At 40.7% G+C, this 19,276-nt stretch overlaps 1 protein-coding gene across 4 annotated transcripts in view; it reads left to right on the forward strand.

The window, feature by feature from the left end:
* Positions 1-19,276, forward strand: part of LOC137236796 (solute carrier family 22 member 3) — a 514,473-nt gene that overhangs the window by 286,172 nt on the left and 209,025 nt on the right. For all 4 annotated transcript variants that reach the window (XM_067759793.1, XM_067759795.1, XM_067759796.1 and 1 more), the window contains exon 3: positions 5,023-5,177. In XM_067759793.1, the coding sequence (XP_067615894.1) occupies positions 5,023-5,177 (155 nt within the window). The remainder of the gene's footprint in view (positions 1-5,022; positions 5,178-19,276) is intronic.

Genomic DNA, 19,276 nt, shown 5'->3' on the forward strand with positions numbered 1-19,276 from the left:
GATTCGGTTGCGATGTTCATCAATGATATTACTACTTGTTTAAATATTTTAAATTTCTCTTGTATGCTGATGACATTAAGATTTTTAGCAATATAACGTGTTCCTCTGACTCGGCGAAACTTCAGAGTGATCTTGACAATATTGTAGCTTGTTGTCTAGTAAGAAATATGCTTCCCTTAAATATTAAAAAATGCTCCCATGTCTCCTATTCCAATATGCCCACGGTAGGTATACCGGTCGTAAAAGGCGACCATAATACCATGGGTACCCAATCCATGAGTAAGGTGTTTTACTCGAAAGGTAGCAGGGTGGACGCGGTGTATCACCCTGTGGGACCCTAGGCAAGGTCTTTATAAAAACTGCTACCGCGGGAGCAGGAGAAGCCAGTGTGATCTGGTGCACTGCATCGAACGATGCTTTGTACTCAGGACTCACCTCCTGTCCTGGGATGGCCCCCTTGTGGGAGCATCGCGGTGGCTGTGGTTTCAAATAGAGTTCACTTATGACACACGCTCTGAGTAGACTTGTTTTCCCTTGAGGACCTAAGACCCAGGGAATTCGGTCTCATGCTTGCCACGGCAGTCCCAATTTCATTGAGAAACTGGCCCTGAGGGGCAGATGATAGGTTGGTCACATCCCTTAATTTGTGACAACCGGAGATGCCGGTTAAATAAGCTGCAAAAAAGTTGATGAAAGATGGTGAAGGAACGCATGTCTATCGTCAGCCGAAAAACAATCGATAATTGTACGAGTGGGCCGGTGCTCATCTCGTCTTTTGAGATGTTTGAGGCTGCTTTAGACTGCGTAAGCGAATAGGAGGCGTTCGCTGTGTGGATGGCCACATCCTATATGTGGCAAGATTTGACGTTGTCAAATCACTGCAGTGTGGCGGACTGCAAAGCAAGGATGTTGCTGGGGCAGGTACTCGGTCACTTACAGGTCTGTGAGCGGAAAAGGTTGGACACATCCCTTAATTGTGGTAGGAGTTTATTTGGAGGCATATCGGAGCATAATTGTTGCGTAATTGAGTGGAAATTGGAGCGAAATTAGTAGCAAAAATGGAAGCCAATAGTAGACAATATGGCACACAATGTTTGTCAACGTAGTGTGGCCTCAAGCGATGTCGAGGGGCATTGTTGAGGCGGGCACTCGGCACTCACAGGTCTGTGTGCGGAAAAGGTTGGTCACATCCCTTGATTTTAATTGTGATGGAGTTTTAAGACGGAGCATAATTGGATGCCAAGCTCACTCTGTTTGTCAACGTCGTGCGGCCCTTTAAGCAATATCTAAGCAAAACCAAGCTCCGTCGTTAACAATGTATTTATACATTGTTGTAACACTGCAGGACAGAAAAGGTTGGTCACATTCCTAAATTGCGACAAAAACACAATATCTCAATCTGGTTAACTTGTTAATCAGATATCGAGATATCAAAATCAATGAAAGAGGGACTCTGAGGCAAGCACGGAACTCGCGGTGGAGTTGCCGTGCAACCGGGTGCCATTACCCGAAAATGGAAGAGGAGGATGGATAGTCCTCCTCGGCCAAACCAAGGCTGGTTGACTTGAACACCCCAGCTCACCGATTGGTACCAACTTGTTGGACCGAAGATCAACGGACATTGATCTGTGTTTTACACCGGAGGTAGGTCTTCACGACAGGGACTCCTGTAAGCACGCATTGTCTCCTATTCCAAGTCTCGTACTCTTATCCCTACTTCATATTTTATTGGTGACTCACAACTAGACATTGTTTCTAAAATCACTGATCTTGGGGTGGTCTTTGATTCCAAGTTTACTTTTCATAGCTATCTTAACTATACTATAGCTAAGTGGTACTCTATGCTGGCTTTTGTCAGACGTTTCAGTTCAGATTTCTCTGATCCGTATACTTTAAAGACACTCTTTACTTCACTGGTATGCTCGAAACTAGAATATGCTGCTTTTATTTGGCGTTCGTATTATTCTTGTCATATTAGTCGATTGGAGAGAGTTCAGAAAATCTTTATTAAGTATGCTCTGCGACCCCTTCATTTTGAGCTTCCAGTTCCCGCTTATGATTCTAGATATTTTCTTTCTAATTTCTAATATTTGTTTAAGGAATCATGCCACATTTTATGCGAGGACCAATAATGCTGCCAATGCTCCTATTGTCAGAGCTCTTAAAGAGTTTAATTTGCTTCTGAGTTCTTCAGTTTTGGATTTCTCCTTTTGTGAAAATAGGTTTAAAATGCTACTTAATGACCAGTTAAGTTAGTTGGCATTTGCCTATATTTGTAATTAGTCTGTAAGAAATGTAACAATTTCAAGATTAAATAAATAAATATATAAATATATCAAAATAATCTGGGCGAAAAAAGAAATTCATTTAGCCATGTCCGTCCGTCTGTCCGTAAACACGATAACTTGAGCAAATTTTGAGGTATCTTAATGAAATTTGGTATGTAGGTTCCTGGGCACTCATCTCAGATCGCTATTTAAAATGAACGAATTCGGACTATAACCACGCCCACTTTTTCGATATCGAAAATTTCGAAAAACCTAAAAAGTGCTATAATTCATTACCAAAGACGTATAAAGCGATGAAACTTGGTAGGTGTGTTAATCTTATGACGCAGAATAGAAAACTAGTAAAATTTTTGACAATGGGCTGGGCACCGCCCACTTTTAAAAGAAGGTATTTTAAAAGTTTTGCAAACTGTAATTTGGCAGCTGAGTATGTAATGTTCGGCTACACCCGAACTTAGCCTTCCTTACTTGTATAATGATAGAAAGCTATGACAATTATTTCTAATGGAAAATTGGAAAAATTTCAGAATCCGAGAAACATTCAACCGTTGCAAAAAATATATGAAAATAAAAATTGCTCATCCCCGCTCGAGCACTTTTTCGACAGCCTTAGAGGACAATTTATCATAGCATTTTTATTTATTTAGTAAATTTTTATGGTAAGAACAAGGACTTCGTCGGCCTGGCAACCAACATTTCCAACCAAAATAATTTTCCCTTAGAAATCCAGTGTAATCGGCGGAGTGGTTTTGGAGTCCGTAAGCTACATACGTGCACACAGGATTGCACAAGATGACCTAAGTAATTTACTTACTCTGTCTGGATCTCAATACCTGCACGTATAGGGTGCATCTAGAAATAACTTTGGTCCTTCAGACACTTGTGACTGCCAAGGTGCAGGTACCCTTCTGGGACCAAGCGCGCCTTCTTGAAAGCACTTGTCTGCTCTCAGAAGTCATTAAAATCTTTAGACATGAAAAATAGTTCCCAAATATGCGAAAAGTTGCTTAACGCCAGTCCATAGCGTCGTCTTTCGCCAGAAAGAGGAGCCTTAAAGTCACTCTAGCTCAACTTCGATATGGGTACTGTAACAGGTTAAACTCTTACCTATCAGAATCAACCCCGACATACAAACTGTATGTCCTGCTTGCAATGTATCCCCACATGATACAAACCATCTCTTCAATTGTAACGTGCAACCAACGCCCCTAACAACCCCTCTCACTATGGTCCACCCCTGTTGAAACAGCAAGTTTCCTTGGACTCTCGTTAGAGGACATTGATGACAATTTGTGATCGGTCGCACCTATTATAACTTGATAGAGCTCACAATTTCTTTCATAGTTTCAGGTCTCTGGGTCATTCGAAAGTTCCTTAAAACACCAAAACGAAATTTGCAAGTTCCTACCGATAATTTTGAAACTTCACGGCCTCTGGACTGCCCAGTGAAATTTTGTTTCATTTGATTTCCATTACCATGTGTTCTGAATTAAGTTAGTTTCAAGAATCCAGCTCTACGGGAAGTTACTCAAATAGCGGCGGCAAGATTAAACATGTTGTAAATGGACTTTCTAAATATCTCGATCCCAATCCCATATAAAAAACAGTTTATCTTGATTCTTACAACCAAATAGGGCCTAAAGCTTTTTTCAAAGTTTCAGGGGTCCGGGTTATTAGGAAATTCCTTAAAACTCGAAAGAAAAATTTCCAAATTCTTCTTTTTTCCCTTTTGTTGCATTGCCATGGTGGTCTGAAGTATGTTCATAGTTTAAAGAAACTAGCTCTACGGGAAATTACTCAAAAAGCAGTCGCAAGATTCCACATGTTGTAAATGAACCTTTTAAAACTTTAAATATTCCGATCCTTGTCCCATCTAGAAAACTCCTTTATCCTGAAAATGTTTACCTTATAGAGGTCAAAGTTTCCTTTACAGTTTCAGGTCTCGGGATGTTCCTTAAAACTCGAAAGCAAAATTTCCAAGCTCGAAAGATTTTTTTATTTTCCACGATCCTTGGATCACCGCCAAAAAGTTTTTCCGTCATGTTGCATTTTCATCGGGTTCTGAAGTATGTTTTTAATTTGAAGAATCTAGCTCCACGGGAAGCTACTCAAAAAGTGGACTTTTTAAATATCTCTTAATATCTTGATCTCTTTCCCCTCTAGAAAACTCTTTTGTCCTTAATATTATAACCTAATAGAGTCCAAATCCTCGTTCAAAGTTTCATATCCCTGAGTTGTCGGGAAGTTCGTTAATACTCGAAAGCAAAATTTCCAAAGTTGCACGCTTTATACAATTTTCCCGATCCATGGATTATCTAGCAAAAATTTTTCCTCACGTTAAATTGTCACCGGCTTCCGATGTGTGTTCTAAGTTTCAAGACTCTAGCTCTCCGGAAAGTAGCTCAAAAATTGATTGTAAGACACTCCAAATTTGTAAGGAAACTGGTGGAAAAAACAGCAAACGAAACTAATATGAAGTTGGTAAAAATGGAAAACAATGTTATGTAAGCATTTAATCGTAGTCGTTACTATTAATAAACATTTCTCAATAAGTCTGTTTTTTTTTTTTTTTTCAAAGTTAACATACAATTTTTCTGTTCTTTTATATAATTCACTTTTTATTTGTGAAACTTTTTCCAGAACCCGGGTTAAAATCTGTACATTTATTTATCAATTTTTTTTTTTTTTATATATTTACAAATATTTCAAGTTCAAAATTTTTCTTCAACTCCAGTTTTAGCCCACGAAATTTGATGCTCTTCGGCATGGTGACACAAATTTTTTGCGGTAATATGACTGGACTGGTGGCCTCATATGAGTTGCATGTCTTTTTCCGGTGTTTATCGGCTGTGTGTTGTGCTCAAATGTACACGGCTGGTGGTGTGATAAGTAAGTATCATATGAATTTAATTTCATATTATTATTTTATACATTGTGGCGAATCTTATCAAATTCTCGACGAATCTGTCATCCTTCGGATCACTGAACTGCCGAATAAAGAAATGATCTTTAATAACAGCACTGCTATGGTAGCAGATCTTTACAATTTAATGCATTCGCATACTCCACTTACAGCGTGTGAAAATTGAACCGATTGACTCCTCAGCGCTGCTTTTATACTATCATTTGCCTCGTTCGCCCATTTCTCCCAGCTATTAAACTTTTCGCGAACATCCAACCACCCTTCTTCTGTTTCGTGGTTTCTCAATTTTTCACTAGCGGTAGATAACATCGCTGATCCGTTTTACAACTTGTACACACAGAGAAAAACGCCGTTCTAAAATCCATCACTACCGAACTCAGTTCAAGCTTTTCATATTCTTACTTTTTACACTCAGCTGAGCAGAGCTTACAGAGTATACTAACTTTGTTTAACGGTAATCCGTAACGGCATAAACTAATCGAGATAGATATAGACTTCTATATATCAAAATGATCTGGGCGAAAAAAGAAATTCATTTAGCCATGTGCGTCCGTCCGTCCGTCCGTTCGTAAACACGATAACTTGAGTAAATTTTGAGGTATCTTGATGAAATTTGGCAAGTAGGTTCCTGGGCGCTCATTCAGATCGCTATTTAAAATCATCGAAATCGGACTACAACCACGCCCACTTTTTCGATATCGAAAATTTCGAAAAACCGGAAAAGTTCGATAATTCATTACGAAATACGGCTAAAGCGATGAAACTTGGTAGGTGCGTTGACCTTATTACGCAAAATAGAAAATTAGTAAAATTTTGGACAATGGGCGTGGCACCGCCCTCTTTTAAAAGAAGGCAATTTAAAAGTTTTGCAAGCTGTAATTAGGCAGTAGTTGAAGATATCATGATGAAATTTGGCATGCACGTTACTCCTATTACTATATATGTGCTAAATAAAAATTAGCAAAATCGGATGACGAACACGCCCACTTAAAAAAAAAAATTTTTTTAAGTCAAATTTTAACAAAAAATTGTATATCTTTACAGTATATAAGTAATTTATGTCAACGTTCAACTCCAGTAATGATATGGTGCAACAAAATACCAAAATAAAAGAAAATTTCAAAATGGGCGTGGCTCCGCCCTTTTCCTTTAATTCGTCTAGAATACTTTTAATGCCATAAGTCGAACAAACATTTACCAATCCCTGTGACATTTGGTAGAGGTACAGATTCTAGGACGATAACTGTTTTCCGTGAAAATGGGCGAAATCGGTTGAAGCCACGCCCAGTTTTTATACACAGTCCACCGTCTGTCCTTCCGCTCAGCCGTTAACACGATAACTTGAGCAAAAATCGATATATCTTTATTTAACTTAGTTCACGTACTTACCTAAACTCACTTTGTCTTGGTATAAAAAATGCCCGAAATCCGACTATGAACTCGCCCACTTTTTCGATATAGAAAATTACGAAAAATGAAAAAAGGTCATAATTCTATACCAAATATGAAAAAAGAGATGAAACATGGTAATTGGATTGGTTTATTGACGCAAAACCATATTAAGTAGAAGAAAATGAAAAAGTAGCCGACAGATGATATTCTGGGTCACCCTGGTCCACATTTTGGTCCATATCTCGAAGACGGCTTCACATGTACAACTAAGGTCCACTCCCTTTTAAAACCCTCACTAATACCTTTAATTTGATACCCATATCGTACAAACACATTCTACAGTCACCCCTGGTCCACCCTTATGGCGATATCTCGAAAAGGCGTCCACCTATAGAACTCAGGCCCACTCCCTTTTAAAATACTCATTAACGCCTTTCACTTGATACCCATATCGTACAACATACATTCCAGAGTCACCCCTGGTCCACCTTAATGTCGATATCCCGAAATGGCGTCCACCTATAGAACTATGGTCCACTCCCTTTTAAAATACTTTTTAATACCTTCTATTTGAAACCCATGTCATACAAACACATTCGAGGGTTACCCTACAATCAAAGAAAAAATCTTTCTAAAACGAACGAAACACGTTCAAAATTAAGAACATTCGTTGACAAAAGTCTGTTAGGTACGTTTTTTCTTAACTCGTGACCGATGGGCTTATTTTAAGAACAGTTTTTCCAAGCACACCGTTCGTGTTTTATGATCAGTTTGGTATTGATGTGTGAACCTTCTGTACTCATTTCAAGCACTACTTGGGCTTGATTCAAAATTTTTCGTTCTCACGCTTCGATAACAATTTGTGGTCGATTTAACATTTTTCGGCCTCATTTCAAGAACGGTTTGTGCTTGATCTTTTGGGGGGAGTGGGGAAGGTAATTTTTTCAAGTAGTACCCATTCATTTATTTTTCAATTAATAAATAATATTTGGCGATTCTGCTGGCTCAAGGTCTCTTTAAATAAAACACATAGGTTTTTTTCTTTCCGATATATTTCGGTTACACTACGGTAACCGTCCTCAGGGAACTACAAACGTACAAAAAATTTTTTATTAATAAATAAAACCAAAAACTTTACAATAAAATTGATTAAAAATATCACATACATTATTTTACACGTCCTTCCGCCGTGACGTGGAGTTTGGTACTGGTCGTTTGTTTGTTAGTAAATATTTATAGTTGTGAGCGGAATGGTCAATGTCAGTTTTATAGTTCAGTCTAATGTGTTCTGGAGTGTTTACGATATGTAGCACATATTAGACTGAACTATAAAACTGACATTGAACATTCCGCTCACAACTATAAATATTTACTAACAAACAAACGACCAGTACCAAACTCCACGTCACGGCGGAAGGACGTGTAAAATAATGTATGTGATATTTTTAATCAATTTTATTGTAAAGTTTTTGGTTTTATTTATTAATAAAAAATTTTTTGTACGTTTGTAGTTCCCTGAGGATGGTTACCGTAGTGTAACCGAAATATATCGGAAAGAAAAAAACCTATGTGTTTTATTTAAAGAGACCTTGAGCCAGCAGAATCGCCAAATATTTGCAAGAACACAGGTCGCAAAAAATCCAATAGTATTAATAAATAATTTTTTTGTTTTCAATAAAAAATATTAATAACAAAACAAATTATTATTAAAATTCCAAAAAGGTTTGAAAAAAAAAACGCATAATATGTATTTTTTCATATATTTCTCCAATCGAGAAATTTTTCTTATTTGATGATGCAATCTGAATATATATTTAGAACATTTCATAACAAGTTTGAGAATTAGCTGTGCATATATTAATGGTGCTGAACGAAAAAAAAAATTGTTTTAAAAAACTTCATAGTTTGACGGTGATCGAACTCGCGCCACACGATCGTAACCGTATCATCATAGCCACTGTGCCACTACAACTGCTTAATAGCTCGTGCCAAATGTTGTATTTAACATTGCAGTGCACACGAATTATACCGTTTCTTTTTTCTTGAACTTAATTTAAGAACATTGTTCTCATTAATAGAACATTTGTTCATATTTTAAGACCAGCCGTTCTTTTTTTCAAGAAAATGGTTGTCAGTTCAAGAACAAGGTTGTTGTTTTGAGAACAGGTCGTTCGTTTTTCAAGAACAAAAAATTAAGAACATGAAAAGCTTGAATTGAGTCCGGTGGTACTGGATTTTAGAACGGCGTTTTTCTCTGAGTGTAGGTTCATTTTGCTAAATGGTAATTTTCCCTTATTTTGTCTCCAAAGCTCTCAGCTGAGTATGTAATGTTCGGTTACACCCGAACTTAGTCTTCCTTACTTATTTGTTCTTGAACTACGAACAACCAGTTCTTAAACCAACAACCTTGTGCATGAATTGACACCATTTTCTTGAAAAGAGAACGGCTGGTCTTAAAATATGAATAAATGTTCTTATAATGAGAACAATGTTCTTAAATTCAGCACAATGTTCTTAAGTTCAGTTAAAGAAAAAAGAAACTGTGCAGATCGTGTGCACTACAATGTTAAATACAACATTTGGCACAAGGTATCAAGCAGTCGTAGTGGCCCAGCGGTTGTGATGTTGCGGTTGCGACGTAAGGCGCGAGATTGATCACCGTCAAACTCTGATATTTTTTAAAACAATTTTTTATCTTCTATTTTATTTTAGCTCTTATTTTTCGTTCGATTTTCCATTCACATATGCACAGGTAATTCTCAAACTTGTTATGAAATATTTTAAGTATATATGCGATTACATCATCAAATAAGAATTTCTCAATTATAGATATATATGAAAAAATGCATATTGTGTGTTTTTCTTAAACTTTTGGATTTTAGTTATAAATTCATTTTTTATAAATATAGTTTATTAATGACAAAAGAATTATTATTAATGAATTATTACTAATGATCAAGCACAAACCGTTTTTGGATTGAAAACGAAAACTGTTAAATCGACCACAAATCGCTCTGGAAGCGTGAGAACGGAAAATCTTAAATCAAGCACAAATAGTCCTTGAAATGAGCACAAAAGGGTCACACATAAATACCAAACTGGTCATAAAATGCGAACGGTGTGCTTGGACAAACTGTTACTAAAACAAGCCCATCGGCCACGAGTTAAGAAAAAACGTACTTAATAGACTTTTGTCTGACTGTATGGGCCTGCCGAGTTGCACTGAAATTTTGATAAAAAACCTTTCTGCCGGTGAGGGTTTTATAACAGCACCAAATCTCCCTCCAAAAAACCTTCGAAATTTCGGTCCTTGTCGTACCTGTCTGTCATCTTAGTATACATTATCCTGTCTCAAACTCTGCTGTTTGGCCACTGGAACACTTCAAGAAGCCTGCCGGACTGCGAACTAACTGTAAACCATCCTCCTTTGGTACGCGTCCATTTGCGTTTGTCAATTCCAATATTTTCCGCACAGGTTTTGATTTGTTTGTCCAATCATATTCATCAATCTTTGCCCGGTCTACTAGGTTGGAATTTTTTTTGGTCTTTCTCGACTCTCCTGCACCAGCACCCATCATAGCCGAAGTTGAGGGGCACATTCTTGTTCTTATATCACGTAAACCCTCTTTGCATGTCGATCTTGACCACGACTTTACTATTTACGACTTCACAGAGCAAATCTCCCTGGACTTGGTTGTACTCGACAGTGACCGTACGCAATCTTACCAAGCCAAATAACCTTGTCTTCGTTTTGACTTAATCAGATCGGATTATCGAATGAGATATGCTCATATCTACAGTCATTAAGCGACCATTTCCATCCACATATCCTCCGACAGAAAGACTAAAAACGCTACAGTAATCCGGCAGCCTGTAGGATCTGTTTATTTCCGGATCAGCACAGTATACCGCAGACCCTACTAAATCCACTACTTTGGAACCATCTGTGTACACATGTATAGCTTTGTCCACCATTTGAGCACCCTTGCGCCAACCGTCAACCTCTATTGTAGTCTTAAGATCTCCCTCGAAGCGCAGATAGGGAATCAGGTAGTCTGTTCGTCTTGTGATTGATGACGCTATACTACTATAACCGTATGGTCGGCGCTCAAGCTGCCCGAGGCACCGAGCCTGGTTGCAGCTGTTAACGCTATGTTCTTTGCTACCAGGTCTACAGGTGGAATGTGCAGAATGGCGTACAGTGCAGCCGTCGGTGTTGTTTTCAGGGCTCCCGTAATGCTAAGCATTGATAGTCTGCATACCCTTCTAATTTTTTGAGGTAGGTGGTTTTTTATGTGGTTTCCCCCAAACAAGAAGTTCATAGTATAGAATAGGGCTTACAATCGCTGTAAAAACCCAATTAGAAAGAGAGGGCGATAAGCCCCACGTACACCCCAGCATTCTTTTACATGCAGAAAGTGCCGTTGAGGCCTTCTTCACCCTCTCCTCCACGTTGAGTTTCCATGACAGCTTACTGTCTAGGATGATTCCTAAATATTTTGTGCAAGGTTTCTCCTGTAGGTTCACTCCTCCTAACTTAGGCCTGGTCCAATTTGGGACCCTGTACCTCTTTGTAAACAAGACCATATTCGGCTTCCTCCCGTTGACTTTCAACCCGATGCCCTAGGTATGAATATCCCGAAGCGCCCGATCCATCAAAGAGCTAATCGTTGGAAGGCACTTTCCACTTAAGACAATTGCAACGTCATTGGTGTAAGCGGTAAGTTTCACGGGCCCCTCATCGAATCGCCTGAGCAGTTGGTTGATGACCAGCGTCCCCAGCAGAGGTGATAGCACCCCTCCCTGCGGCGTGCCCCTGTCCACTGATTTCGTGGCCTCGTACAATCCCCATTGTGATGTAATATTCCTGCAATTTAACATACAATTGATTCATCTGGTTAGGGCTGGTTGTACTTTAATGTAATTAAGACCATCCATAATCGCCCATTTAGAAACATTACTGAAAGCACTGGCAATGTCTAAGAAGACTCCTAGAGCATATTCCTTATATTCAAGAGCTTTCTCTATGCTTATTACAACCCTATGCAATGCGACTTGCCTTTAGTGTACGCATGATGTGTTGTAGAGAGCAGCTTTTCATCCACGTTGGACTTTATGTACACATCTATCAGCCTCTCAAAAGTTTATAGCTGAAATGATGTTAAGCTAATGGGTCTATAGTCTTTGGGATACACCTGACCGATCTTCCCCTTATTTGGTAGGAAAGCTACACGAGCAGTTCTCCAAGTGTGCGGTACATGATTCAGTCTTATGCACCCATCGAATATTATTTTAAGCCATTCCACGACCGCTCTACTTGAAACTTGTAGCATGGCCGGGAATATACCATCTGGGCCAGGCGATTTAAACTTAGAAAACGTCTTCACTGCGCATTCGATCTTGGTATCGGTCACCAAGCCCGGCACTACTAGCTCCGTGATCGAAGTGTGAGTGCTGTCTGCTGACACTTCTAAACCATCTCCCGACGGGAAATGTATATCGAAAAGCACCTCAAGGGATTCCTCACTATTACGTGACCATTCCCAGTTCTCTTTCTTGATTAGTCCCTGGACTACGTTTCCCCTTGCTAGGACTTTTTTCAACCGTGCTGTTTCGCTCGAGCACTCTACGTTCGTACAGAAACTTTTCCATGAGATTCTCTTCGCCCTGGAAATTTAAAGTTTGTAGATTCTCAGTTGATCCCTGTACTCGCCTCGACACGGTTCGCTTTCCGCGACCTTTGATAACTTAAAGATTTCTTTTACCTGTCTTCGTAGAAGTCTCAGCTCATTGCTCCACCATGGCGGCTTTGCTTTTCCTCTGAATCTTCTTAGAGGGCAAGCTTTGTTATACGCAGTCATAAGCGTCTTTGTTAGGAATTCATTAGACTCCTCCAGTTCCTCCACATTGGCAACCTCTTTGGGTTGTCCCCAGTTTTGTTTCTACCTGTGTCTGGAATTTAGTCCAGTTCGTTAACCTAGGATTTCTAAAGGTTCCTCCCTTCTCCACCCTCTGATATACGCATAGCTGGAGAAGGATGGTCTATCAAGAACCATCCAATCATACCTTGATATATCACGTTCGGAGCTCAATGTAATATCCAGAACATTGCTGGATGTTGGATCAATGTGTGTAGGGACATTTCCCCTGTTGGCTATCTGCGAATTGGTTTGCAGGATCTGCTCCTCCCCACGCATTGTGGTGCGCATTTGCATCCGCGCCTATGACCAACCGCCCTTTGCGCCCGTCGTCCTGTACTAGCCTCTTACACTCCATCGGTGGAACCTCCGCAGCATGGGCCATATAGCAGGATGCCAGGATAAATGCATGCTTATTATTTTGCTCAACGGCCACCACTACGAGGTTACGAGGTCCTCAGTAGTGTAATTAGGCAGCATATATGAATGCAGCTGTTTCCTTACCATTACTACAGCTCGCACCCGTCCTTCCAATTGCGTGTAGTAAACGCCAAATCCTCTTGCGCTAAGTCCAGAGGCCTTTCCTCCCAATGAGATCCGCGGCTCCTGGATCAGCGCCACGTCAAACGAACCCTCCTCAAGGGTTTGCAGGAGTTCGCTCGACGCCACTTTACTGTGTTGGAGGTTTATCTGTTGGACTCGCAGCACCATTTGGCTGTTTGTCCCCCTCCAACACCTTATTCGTGACGTCGTCGCCCTCCTTTGCTCTTTTGGTTTAGAGTATTCGAGGCCCCCTTCAGCTTCTTGTAACTGGTGTGCCGGGTGTTCCTCTGTGCGACTCGCAGCACCATTTGACTGTTTGTCCTCTTCTAACACCTTCCTGGTGACGTCGGCTACCTCCACCTGTCTTTTTATACTCAGCTGAGCAGAGCTCACAGAATATATTAACTTTGTTCGCATAACGGTAATCGGTAACGGCATAAACTAATCGAGACAGATATAGACTTCTATATATCAAAATGATCTGGGCGAGAAAAGAAATTCATTTAGCCATGTCCGTCCGTCCGTCCGTAAACGCGATAACTTGAGTAAATTTTGAGGTATCTTGATGAAATTTGGTACGCAGGTTCCTGGGCGCTCAGACCGCTATTTAAAATGGACGAAATCGGACTACAACCACGCCCACTTTTTCGATATCGAAAATTTCGAAAAACGGAAAAAGTGCGATAATTCATTACCAAAGACGGCTAAAGCGATGAAACTTGGTAGGTGCGTTGACCTTATGATACAAAATAGAAAATTAGTAAAATTTTGGACAATTGGCGTGGCACCGCCTACTTTTAAAAGAAGGTAATTTAAAAGTTTTGCAAACTGTAATTTGGCAGTCGTTGAAGATATCATGATGAAATTTGGCATGCACGTTACTCCTATTACTATATATGTGCTGAATAAAAATTAGCAAAATCGGATGACGAACACGCCCACTTAAAAAAAAAATTTTTTTAAGTCAAATTTTAACAAAAAAATTTATATCGTTACAGTATATAAGTAAATTATGTCAACGTTCAACTCCAGTAATGATATGGTGCAACAAAATACAAAATAAAAGAAAATTTCAAAATGGGCGTGGCTCCGCCCTTTTCCTTTAATTCATCTAGAATACTTTTAATGCCATAAGTCGAAAAAAAATTTACCAATCCCTGTGACATTTGGTAGGGGCATACATTCTATTACGATAACTGTTTTCCGTGAAAATGGGCGAAATCGGTTGAAGCCACGCTCTGTTTTTATACACAGTCCACCATCTGTCCTTCCGCTCAGCCGTTAACACGATAACTTGAGCAAAAGTCGATATATCTTTACTAAACTTAGTTCACGTACTTATCTAAACTCACATTATCTTGGTATAAAAAAAGGCCGAAATCCGACTGTGACCTCGCCCACTTTTTCGATATCGAAAATTACGAAAAATGAAAAAAGGCCATAATTATATACCAAATATGAAAAAAGAGATGAAACATGGTAATTGGATTGGCTTATTGACGCAAAATATAACTTTAGAAAAAACTTTGTTAAATTGGTGTGATACCTACCATATTAAGTAGAAGAAAATGAAAAAGTACCCGACAGATGATGTTCTGGGTCACCCTGGTCCATATTTTGGTCGATATCTCGAAAACGGCTTCACATATACAACTAAGGACCACTCCCTTTTTAAAACCCTCATTAATACCTTTAATTTGATACCCATATCGTACAAACACATTCTACAGTCACCCCTGGTCCACTCTTATGGCGATATCTCGAAAAGGCGTCCACCTATAGAACTAAGGCCCACTACGTTTAAGATAACCATTAACACCTTTCATTTGATACCCATATCGTACAAACGCATTCTAGCCACCCCTGGTCCACCTTTATGGCGATATCTCGAAAAGGCGTCCACCTATAGAGCTAAGGCCCACTCCCTTTTACAATACTCATTAACACCTTTCAATTGATACCCATATCGTTAAAACATATTCTAGAGTCACCCCAGGTCCACCTTTATGGCGATATCTCGAAAAGGCGTCCACCTATAGAACTCAGGCCCACTCCCTTTTAAAATACTCATTAACACCTTTCATTTGATACCCATATCGTACAACACACATTCGAGAGTCACCCCTGAACTATGTCCACTCCCTTATAAAATACTTTTTAATACCTTCCATTTGAAACCCATGTCATACAAACACATTCGAGGGTTAGCCTAGGTTCATTTTGCTAGATGGAAATTTTCCCTTATTTTGTCTCCAAAGATCTCAGCTGAGTATGTAATGTTCGGTTACACCGGACTTAGCCTTCCTTACTTGTTTCTATTAGGCTTTTGAGGTCCTTTTCGACTTCGCCCACTTCTAGCGTGTTAGGATTTTTATCCTCGGGACTTCTTTTCCTGAGTCGCATGTAAATTTTGCTTGTACCAAATGACATTTTTCCAAGCTGCGTGTACAATATATCCTCCGCCTGATTGTTTATTTGGACGATGTAGAACTGACCCTCCTCCGTAGGCTGAGATACAATAAGTACCTTCCAATCCTATGTGGGTATGATCGGATTCTGATTCTGCAGAAGTCTCAGTGTATCCTCCGACTTCATCACGCATGGTATCCATACCCTAACTTTTGGTACCGTGGGGATGTGCGCTTTATCCACCACCTCGAACCACGCGTTCGTCCCTTGCCTTTGGAGGTTTGGAACCACTTCCTCCAGCCACCGCAAGCTCGCGATGTTGTCGCACGCTATCATCTTCAAACCATTATACCACTCCCCTGAATCAAAGGTTGGAAGGGGCTTACTTGGTTGTTCCCTCATCATCCTAAGCATTAAGCTAATAAGCTCCCTTTCTACAGATCTCCACCTTTCAGTAGTCGTCTGTCCAAAAGGACTGCTACGATCGACCAGCGCCACAGTCAGTGACTGCTTTGCCACATCACTCATCTTCTCGGGAAAAACCGGAGTCTTAATGTTATCTCCCTTTGGCACCTCCGAGAAAGCCGGAGTCTTAACGTTAACTCCCTTTAGCACCTCCGAGAAAGACGGAGTCTTAGCGTTATCTCCCTTTGGCTTATCTGCTACTTCCGTAGTTGGAACTTCCCTCTGACTCGCAGCTTTCGAGGTAGTTTCTACCTCTCTATTTGGGCCCATCGGTCTTACAGCTTGGCTTACTTCTCTTGTCCGTGAGACTGGGCTCTGGGTCCTTTCAGCCTCTTGAAAGGAGGCTTGTCGCCTTCCGCCGAACGTCGCCACTTCATTCTACAATTCGACGCTTCTTCCTCCTCGTGCCGGTTGAGGGACTGTGCTTCATTCACTGCCACTTTTTTGTCTATATGTCTCGTGCAAAGGGTAGTTTCACAGAAGGTGTTCTGGGTAGCTTCTAATGGTCGTCGTCGACGCGATTTCTTTAAATCATTTGGGGCTGCTCCAAAGGGCGCCTCCAGTTTTTCGGCTGTTTTTAAAAGTTACAATTTCCGAAGTTCAAACAGTAACAATCACGACCACCAGTTGCTACCGCGCCTCCCGGCCCTCACACCATATGCCAGCACAGAACCTATAAGACTTCGACTTCAAATTCATACCTTCATCGGCGTCGCTCTTCTAGAAGCTCTACGTGTAGCTCTGAAGACTTTCTAACAGATGTTTTTGTCGCGCCATGCTGCCGAGCTATATAGCACACAAGAGACTCTGCGAATTACCCGAGAAACGCCTTGAAACTTTAGGGTATAACTATTCGGCCACGAATACCCTGGATGAATTTATTAAAAGAAAATCCGACGTTTGTCTTCGAAACATTGATTTCAATAGTCGTAGTTAGACCAAAACGATATTTGTGAATAAAAGTCGACCAATTTTAAGTTGAAAGATGTTAATGGTTATAATCCCAGTCCAAACTGTTTTTTCCTGATATATGGATGACCAGTCATTATGGATGACCAGTCTCAGTTTTCCGACTAGTTCGGCTGTCCATTACGTTGGGGTGGTGGCACACCCGGTAATTTGCTCGACTGTCTTGGGAAAGCTTTTGCTTTACCACTTTGAATCTTCTTGGGAAGATCAGAGCCTCACCTGTCAAATATATGTACCTAGATATTCACATTTATAACAGGAGCCATGACTCCAATGGACTAGACACTTGGGTTTTGGTAATGGTCAAATGTGAAAATAGAAATTAAAATTTTAGACGCTATTTTATAGTTTCGCAAACAAACAATAGATGTTTGAATATGAAGCCAAGTGATTTTTCAAACCCTTCTCATATAGCTTCAACTTATGTATGAGTTGAGAGTCGTTCCAAAGTGGTATTTGAGCCCCATTGAGTCTCCGGACGAAAACCTCGGTGTTGGTTGTGTCCGAAAAGAGACTAATCTGTGGTAATCCTTTTTAAGAAAAAGTTACACAATTTTTCGCAGTGCAAAGTGTTTTTTGTATTTTATGTTTGAATCTTTCCATGTCAACTGAACCTACTAAAGCTACACAGATTTCGCTTATTCCTTTAAACAATCGGTATATAGAAAATAAGCACCGTTTAACAAGGTATAGTCAAGTTTAAATAAAATGAAGTTAGAAGTGTTTTGGGTTGCCAGTATTGCTGCAAATGGTGAAAATTTCTCGGGGACATATATGTCCCTTATGCGTCTAAGAGTTAATAACTTCAGGAATATTTGAAAACATGTTCGACTTCGGGCATTCTATTTGAATGCATTGTTCTTTATTAATATTCTGAAATTATGCAAAGTTAGCATTTAAAGATATTATATTACGCGGCCGCTTCCCTAGGCAGTCGGTTCTATGTACCGGAGAATATTTTTAGGATGATCATACTCTTGTCAGTGTGTCACGTGCAAGGGATGGTTGCATCGGACAGGTTGTTCTGGGCTAGATCCCAAAACCAGACGTCCTCATAACTTTTATAAATGTTTTGTGGCTCCTTGCTGTTCACGCCCAAGGGCGCCCCGTAGTCTGCGCCTTAGCGCCCTCATTACCATCCAGCAGCTCTGCTGCTCAGCAAGCCACAAGTACCCGCTGCTGCTCGCGCCCTACGGGACCACCAGCTCATACGGCCGCTCCCACTCTTAATTACAATCTCCGTAGTAGAGAGGATAGCAATGCCGAGCATCAGCCCCCACCCCCGTCTTCTTCCCCTCTCTTTTCCTGCAGCAATCGTGTAGGTCAGGGAAACAGACTGTTAATCCCTACCACCTTTTGCACCGTTTGCCAGCACAGAATATATATGTTTGCAACATCCGCCAAATGCAGCTCCTGCCTTGGACGGTGCCACTTTCTTAGATTTTTTGGTCTCCGCGACGGAAATCCCCCGACGGGCTTCATTGCGCCATGTTGCCAGGCCGCAAACCCAAATACACCGGGTACCCCAATGCTTACCCAGGGACATCCAGTCCCAGGGCCACAACAGCAATTGTGTCCTAGCCTTTCACAACCCAGACGTAGTAACCCGTCACTTACTCCTAGAGTGACGACGTCTCTCCCGCTGTACTTCAGAATTCTGTAGTTAAACTGTAATATATTAACTGGCAAGATCACGGATATAGTTGATTTCATGAAGCGGCACAACATCCGCATTGCTTCGATTCAAGACCCTAAACTCACAGCAAGATCCGCTCTGCAGACCTGTCGTGGTATAATGTCCACAGAAAAGATCGCGAGAGCGGAAATGGAGGCGGTATCGTGTTTATTATACACCACTCAGTGCAATATCATATATTCGATCCCGACAGCGGCGCAGGGACAATGTCCTAGAACGTCACGGCTTATCTGTCCGGGCAGGCGATGCATACCTAGAAATCATCAACATCTACATCCTTCCTGCCACCTGCTCCCCAGTGGATACCACCCTAATATTAGCGCCTTACTCACTGGCTATATTGGCATTATCTTAAGCGATTTCAATGCCCATCACGACCTATGGCATTCAAACTTGCGGGCGGACAGTAGGGGTGAGATGTTGGCGGATCAAATAGAAGAAACGACGTTCTGCACAATAAGCGGAGACGCACAGACTCGTATGGTAGGAAGCTGTCACAGTTCACCAAATATATCAATCGTGAGCGCAGGACTCGTCAACTGGCAGCCGATAGTAACATTGGCATCCGACCACCTGCCAATACTTCTTTCGCTCGAGCGTACCGTACGTAAGTACAACTTCATCTTCACCGAAGAACGCACTTTCATATACTTTAAAAAAGGAAAGTGGGATG

The sequence above is a fragment of the Eurosta solidaginis genome, chromosome 1, assembly GCF_040869045.1.
Source record: "Eurosta solidaginis isolate ZX-2024a chromosome 1, ASM4086904v1, whole genome shotgun sequence".
Taxonomy (NCBI): domain Eukaryota; kingdom Metazoa; phylum Arthropoda; class Insecta; order Diptera; family Tephritidae; genus Eurosta; species Eurosta solidaginis.